Source organism: Babylonia areolata, chromosome 13, assembly GCF_041734735.1.
Source record: "Babylonia areolata isolate BAREFJ2019XMU chromosome 13, ASM4173473v1, whole genome shotgun sequence".
Lineage (NCBI taxonomy): Eukaryota > Metazoa > Mollusca > Gastropoda > Neogastropoda > Buccinidae > Babylonia > Babylonia areolata.
Genome location: NC_134888.1, coordinates 28,145,320 through 28,152,975, shown reverse-complemented (window position 1 = coordinate 28,152,975; position 7,656 = coordinate 28,145,320). Strand labels below are relative to the sequence as shown.

The window sequence follows — 7,656 nt, the reverse complement described above, 5'->3', positions numbered from 1 at the left end:
TAAAGATGATAATAATAATGATGATAACAACAGAAAATAACAACACTGACGATAGCAGTGAAGGCATATGAATGTGCCCCAGGCCGCAGGTAAGGAGGATTCCAGAGGTGGTGTTTGGACGTTACACGCTGTGTGACATTTTCAGGTGCGAGGGTGCTTGCTTTGATTGTCACGGTGGACGCCTGCACCAGCCTTGCAAGTTGAAATGTACCAAAGTGTTGGTGTGCGGACACAAGTGTCAGGGCGTGTGCTCTATTTGCCCACCTTGTATCAGCAAGTAAGTGTCTTGAGTTTTGTTGCTGTTGTTTTGGGGGTTTGTTTTTTGGGTTGTTTTTTTTTTTATACATACATGTATATTTCAGAGTACAACAGTGTCAGACAGAACTGGGCAAGGAGAAATAGTTGTTTTACAGTTTTTGATGGTATCTATATAAAACTGGTGTGTGTTTTTATAAGGCATCCACAGTCTGTTCATTTTCAGAAAACAGAATTTTGTTTAAAGACCAATGCTGTTCGAGTTCTGGTTGTTGGGTTTTTTTTTGTGTTTTTTTTGTTGTTTTTTTCTTTTTTTCTGGTTTGTTTTTATTCTTTTTTCTTTTTGTTTTGTGCTTTAACCCCTGGTAGACTAGGCCTCCACTTTTCTCCTGTAGCCAAATTTTGCAGCTAATGCCTCAGCCATGCCCACCATCAACTAAGCCAGTCTGGGCAGTTCCCTGCCCCAAGCGTGGAAAACAGTTGCATTGTTTTAAATAATTATGTCCAAGGAATCTGTGTTGATGTGGTGTTTTCAGGGAACGGACGTGTTGTTTGAGTGGAGTGGTGAACTATGGTAACACGTCTGTCTAGGAAGTGAGAGAATCAGAGCGAATGATATCATTGTGACAATCCCGCACATGCCAGAACTTTCTCTCCTTCCATTGACCGTGAGTGGTGATCTGGATGCCAGCGATTCGGATGGATCAATTAACCAAGGTCCCATGTGTAGCATGCACTTAGCACACATAAAAAAACCCATGCTAACAGGTGACAGTTGTCCCAGGCAAAATTTCTCAGTAAGATCCACTCTTATATACCTCTGTGTGTGTGTGGTGTGTGTGTGTGTGGTGTGTGTGTGTGTGACTGAAGCCTGACCAACAGATACAGAAAACGAATTAGCACCTAAAGGTAGCTGTCAATTGGCTCTACCAAGGCAGTTTGCCAGTTGTGCAAATGACTGAGTGTTTGTAGAGCGCTTTGAGCTTGCATGGTCTGTGACGGAGGGTAAGTGCTGTATAAAGTATCCCTATCAGTACTAATACTCTGAGTACTGAGGTGTTGACATGTGAATCCCTATAAGTCCTAACACTGACAATACTGAGGTGTTGACAGGTGAATCCCTATAAGTCCTAACACTGACAATACTGAGGTGTTGACAGGTGAATCCCTATCAGTCCTAACACACACTGACAGTACTGAGGTGTTGACGGTTGAATCCCTGTCAGTCCTAACACACACTGACAGTACTGAGGTGTTGACAGGTGAATCCCTATCAGTCCTAACACACACTGACAGTACTGAGGTGTTGACAGGTGAATCCCTATATGTCCTAACACACACTGACAGTACTGAGGTGTTGACAGGTGAATCCCTATCAGTCCTAACACACACTGACAGTACTGAGGTGTTGACAGGTGAATCCCTATCAGTCCTAACACACACTGACAGTACTGAGGTGTTGACAGGTGAATCCCTATCAGTCCTAACACACACTGACAGTACTGAGGTGTTGACAGGTGAATCCCTATCAGTCCTAACACACACTGACAGTACTGAGGTGTTGACAGGTGAATCCCTATCAGTCCTAACACTGACAATACTGAGGTGTTGATGGTTGAATCCCTATCAGTCCTAACTCATTTTGACAGTACTGAGGTGTTGACAGGTGTGAGAACTGGTGTCCCCACGGACAGTGCCGGAAGAGGTGTGGAGAGCCCTGTGTTTCCTGCAAGCGGCCCTGTGTCTGGCGCTGTCCTCATCTCAGGTTGGTTGACCGTCGTGGTGGTGACATCATCCCTGTCAGTGATGATGATGGTAACAGCAATGTTGATGATGATAACAACGATGATGATGATGACAATGATGAATATGATGATGATAACAACCATATCAATGACCATCACAACCATGATGATGATGATGGCAATAACTATCCTGTTGATTAACATGGCAATGATGATGATGATACTAACAGTGTTGTTGATGATGATAACAGTGATGATGATGAAAATATCTGTGTTGATTACCATAACAAAGTTGATGATGATGATAACGGCAATGATGATGGTGATAACAATGGTGATGATGATGATGATGGTGATGACAAAATTGAAGAGGATGGTGGAAACTTTGATGATGATGTCACAGCTTTTCATAACAGTGATTGTCATATATTTTTGGTTGACATGTGTAAACAATGTAAGTCTGTGTAGCAATCCAGATTCAGTTATCTGTATATGGTTACGTGTCTGTTTATATGGTAAATTTTGATAAAATCTTTTTTTTTCTGGAAATATTTTGTCTGTCAACAACAAATTTTCATTAAACATTTAAAAGAAAATTGTTCCATACATAGGATACTTTTAGGGGTATAACTCTTCTGGATTGCACTGTATTTTCAGACTGAATATTTTATTTTGTTCAGCCTCCAGATCCACAACCTTTCTTGGTTCATAATCATTTCATTGTTTAATGAAAATTGCATGTGGGTACAGGTTGTGGGTTTCAGATAGCTAGCATGACACTCTGTTTCTTATCTGCTGTTCAAAGAAAAGAAATTGAAAATAATGATGGACCACACAGATTGACACTAACAACACTATTAACATATTTATTGCATACCACTTAACTCTCTCCATACGAACGGTGAAAGAGACGACGTTAACAGCGTTTCACCCCAATTACCATCATCAAAATATTGCAAGCTGAAGGCTCTTATACTGAAGAGGTGAATGTTGACAAAGAATACCACAATTCTGATGAAGGAAGCTAAAGGTTGGGTCATTCAGACACCCACTGGACATCCGATGGGTCTGTGTAGAGGAGAAGAGAGGACTGGCCGTACTGAGTGAGTTAACTTGCTGAACATTTGAGTCAACAACACGATTTAGAACATCTTCATCTATTATCTTGCCTCAAAGTCATTTATATGTGAATCACTCAGCATTTGTTAGCTACTTTTGTTATGAAATATTTGGCTGATAAGTCATGGAAAAGATGTGAAAACGACAGATAAGGATATATATAGGTTGTTTGGATATTGATGAAGTGCTGATCTGATTTCACCAGGACTGTCTAGCTGTGTGTTCACACTCCAGCATAACATTTTACAAAAATAATTTTTGATGGTGAGCAAAAAATATGATTTTAATAAAATTGTGTAGTTTATATATCATTTAATTGCAGTAATTCAGTGGTAAAAGACCATCATCATTTTCGTAGAGTGTTGAACAACTGCTTGGAATTTTTTTTATTATAATTTGTCCAAGCCAGAAAGGGGTGATGAAAATAGGAATTGTTTGAAAATTAAATCAGTGTAACAATTGCAAAACAATAGAATGCAGAATGATGTTGACTGTGTTGGTTGGAATCTTTCCCGTTCCAATATTCACGTTTTGATCTGGCAAACACTCGTTTCAGATTGGGGAGCAAAAATATAATTTGAATCAGTATAACATACTGGTATCACCTTCAACCCCCCCCCCTCCCCAACCCCCTCCCCAACCACATCCCACCACCCACACCCACAATGCTTCCAGTTTCGTTTCCGATTTTAAAGATTTGTAGGAACGAACCACGAAGGTTTTGCTTCACTTGTCTCCTCTTGTTCTAATCTCTGCAAAAATACAACAACAATTTGAGTGCTGTATTTCAGATGCACAAAAAAATGCAGCGAGCCATGTGACCGTGACGGATGCAATAAACCTTGTCGAAAGAAGCTGCCCAAGTGTGGTCACACCTGCATTGGTCTGTGCGGTGAACCATGCCCCCGGCTGTGCCGTGTGTGTGATGCCCCAACCGTCAAGAAGCTGTGCAGGGAAGGGAAGAAAAACGTGAAGACTGCCAGGTAAACCACATACAGTGCAAGACACGGGAACACTTCAGTATCTCTGAAACACACAGTGTTGACATATCCGCAGATAAAAAGGCGACGTTTAAAAACAGCAACTTATTGGATTTTTTTTTTTTTAATTCATCCACAGAACAACAGAAAGTTTGATCATTCTCCCATGTTCTCAAGAAGAACATTGATTCATCCTTAGCAACAAAAGCATCATCATCATCATCATCATCATCATCAAGTCAACAAACAGCAAGAACAAGATATTATGCATTTGACGTTGTAGTAAACAATATAATTCAATTCAATTTGATTCAGTTTCAATTCAGAATATTTTACTGTCTGCTTCAAGTGATTAAAACAGAAAAAAATCTTTTGGTTCATCAAAATTCTTGACAACAAATATCAAACAAAATGAGAAACACATGAGTAACTGACACGCGCTTCCCGGATCAATGTGCACTCATCAATCAGCATTTAGAAAGAAAACGTTCAGGTTAGAAAATGTTGCATTTTAAGAACCAACTGAAATAGTAACTGAAAAACCTGTACACCATTCTTTTATTGCTGTGTATATTTCAATCATCATATAAATTGAAAAAAAATAAAGATGAACCAATAACCTGTACACCTTTCCTTACCACTTCACAGACATCAGTCCCCCTTCATATGGATATGCATGCAGATGATCAAATACACACGTTAAATGTCCTGCGATCCATGTAAGGGTTCAGTGGGTTATGGAAATAAGAACATACCCAGCATGCACACCCTTGAAAACAAAGTATGGCTGTGCCAACATGGTGGGGTAATTAAACAAAACAGTCATACATGTAAAATGTTACATGTCTTGCTGACTGTGTGTGAGTGTGTGCTCATTCGTTCTGTAATTTAGCATCTTTTCACTGTCAGTGATATTAGACGATTAATAAAACAACAACAACAACAACAACAATGGGGGAGGGTGAAGCAGGGGGTGGGGGGGGGGAGAGGGATGAATAAAACAGAAAAGGTAGAAAACTACCAAAATTGCATAACTAACATGCAATTACTATTAACAATAACAATTCAGTAATGATAACAATAATCAGAAATCATTAACACAATTCTGAAGTACATTAAAGGAATATAGAAATAGGGCTATGAACTAATGCCTGTGAAAGTTCGACAATAAGAACCACATCAGAAATGACTTTCCAAAAATCATCTGCAGAATAGTTATTCTCTTTGAAATACTTGGGCAAGAAGGTACGTAACTGCTGACAGTGAAACAAACAATGATGCAAGCTGAACTGCTTACCACAGATGCATGTAACATTTTTACTATACATTGTCTTCAGCGCATTGAGTTTTATACGGAAGAAAGTGGAGGTTATTAATCTTGTATAGCAAGCTGATGGATTCGGTATCTTTTCTTTAATAATATTTTCGGGGAATAGTGTCCCTGTATGTTTTACCTTCCATCGGTTATGAAATCGACCCCATGCTGATTTTTCTAACAAAGTGTATCCTCTTTTACGGAAAGAAGGACATGTATTTCTGTCGATTTTTCTGAATCTTGTGCTCCTCTTTTAGCAGCTTTATCAGCAGTTTCATTGCCATGAATGCCCACATGAGAAGGCACCCAACAAAAACTGACCTCAGTCCCTTTAATCCTCAAACAATGTACCAAAAATAATTTGCCTCAATAACTAAGTCAGGTTTCGTTTCAAGGCTAAATAATTCTAGAGCCTAAAGTACTGATTTGGAATCAACAAAGAATGCTATTTTCGTGTGTGTGTGTGTGTGTGTGTGTGTGTGTTCATTCTTTAGTTTAGCGTCTTTTCACTATGAGTGATATTAGACGTGTGTGTGTGTGTGTGTGTGTGTGTTCATTCTTTAGTTAAGCGTCTTTTCACTATGAGTGATATTAGACGTGTGTGTGTGTGTGTGTGTGTGTGTGTTCATTCTTTAGTTTAGTGTCTTTTCACTATGAGTGATATTAGACGTGTGTGTGTGTGTGTGTGTGTGTGTGTCTGAAACCTGATCAAATGAAACAGGAAATGAATGATGAGTGCCCAGGTAATAAATGATGAGTGCCCAGGTTGGCAGCCTGTCGTGCAAATGACTCCATATTTGTAAAGCACGTTAAAATTTGGTCTCTGACCAAGGATAGGCGTTATATGATTATCCATATCATATCATATGAAAAAAAGGGACAAATATAATGTACATAAAAGTTCTAAAACAGCCTTCTGGTATGCAATAACCCACCCACATACCTCCACAGCAAAACAAAACTCCATGCATTTATGCATAATTATAGGTGCGCACGCAAGCACACACACACACGCACATGCATGCACGCACGCACGCAGACACACACACACACACACACACACATATATATATATATATATAAAACAACAACATGAAGAAGCACGGCATTTTCCTCCAGCTGAGTGAGCAGAAGTTCCACAAGAAAGCGAAGAACTGTGGCTTTTCTCCTCAGGCAAAGTGAACAGAATAGATTTTGCACAGAAAAAAAAAAAATATGAAGAAGTATGACATTCCTCTCCATGTGAATGAGCAGAAGAGTTGTTGTACAAAAGGTGAAGAGTGTGACATATTCTCTCTCTCTTTCTCTCTGTCTCTCTCTCTTTCTCTCTCTCTCTCTCTCACCTGCCCCCTCCCCCAGGTTTGTAGAGCTGGAGGACTGTGGTCACGTGCTGGAGGTGTCGGGTCTGGACCAGTGGATGACCACCACCACTGACCAGCAGGAGGACAGTGTTCAGCTGAAGGCCTGTCCCCTCTGTAAAACCCCCATCAGACATCACCTGCGCTATGGGTCTATCATCAAGACCCAGCTCCACGACATTGAGACCATCAAGGTAGGAGAGACTGTCAGGACACAGACCATCAAGGTAGGAGAGATTGTCAGGACACAGACCATCAAGGTAGGAGAGACTGTCAGGACACAGACCATCAAGGTAGGAGAGACTGTCAGGACACAGACCATCAAGGTAGGAGAGACTGTCAGGACACAGACCATCAGGGTAGGAGAGACTGTCAGGACACAGACCATCAAGGTAGGAGAGACTGTCAGGACACAGACCATCAAGGTAGGAGAGACTGTCAGAACATTGAGACCATCAAGGTAGGAGAGATTGTCAGGACACAGACCATCAAGGTAGGAGAGACTGTCAGGACACAGACCATCAAGGTAGGAGAGACTGTCAGGACACAGACCATCAAGGTAGGAGAGACTGTCAGGACATTGAGACCATCAAGGTAGGAGAGACTGTCAGGACACAGACCATCAAGGTAGGAGAGACTGTCAGGACATTGAGACCATCAAGGTAGGAGAGACTGTCAGGACATTGAGACCATCAAGGTAGGAGAGACTGTCAGGACACAGACCATCAAGGTAGGAGAGACTGTCAGGACACAGACCATCAAGGTAGGAGAGGCTGTCAGGACATAGAGACCATCAAGGTAGGAGAGACTGTCAGGACACAGACCATCAAGGTAGGAGAGACTGTCAGGACACAGACCATCAAGGTAGGAGAGACTGTCAGGAC

General features: G+C 40.9%; 1 protein-coding gene across 2 annotated transcripts in view; it reads left to right on the top strand.

Annotated features, from left to right (window-relative positions):
• Positions 1 to 7,656, top strand: part of LOC143289185 (NFX1-type zinc finger-containing protein 1-like) — a 110,086-nt gene that overhangs the window by 90,517 nt on the left and 11,913 nt on the right. For both annotated transcript variants that reach the window (XM_076598111.1, XM_076598112.1), the window contains exons 19-22: positions 146 to 277; positions 1,922 to 2,020; positions 3,911 to 4,102; positions 6,774 to 6,966. In XM_076598111.1, the coding sequence (XP_076454226.1) occupies positions 146 to 277; positions 1,922 to 2,020; positions 3,911 to 4,102; positions 6,774 to 6,966 (616 nt within the window). The remainder of the gene's footprint in view (positions 1 to 145; positions 278 to 1,921; positions 2,021 to 3,910; positions 4,103 to 6,773; positions 6,967 to 7,656) is intronic.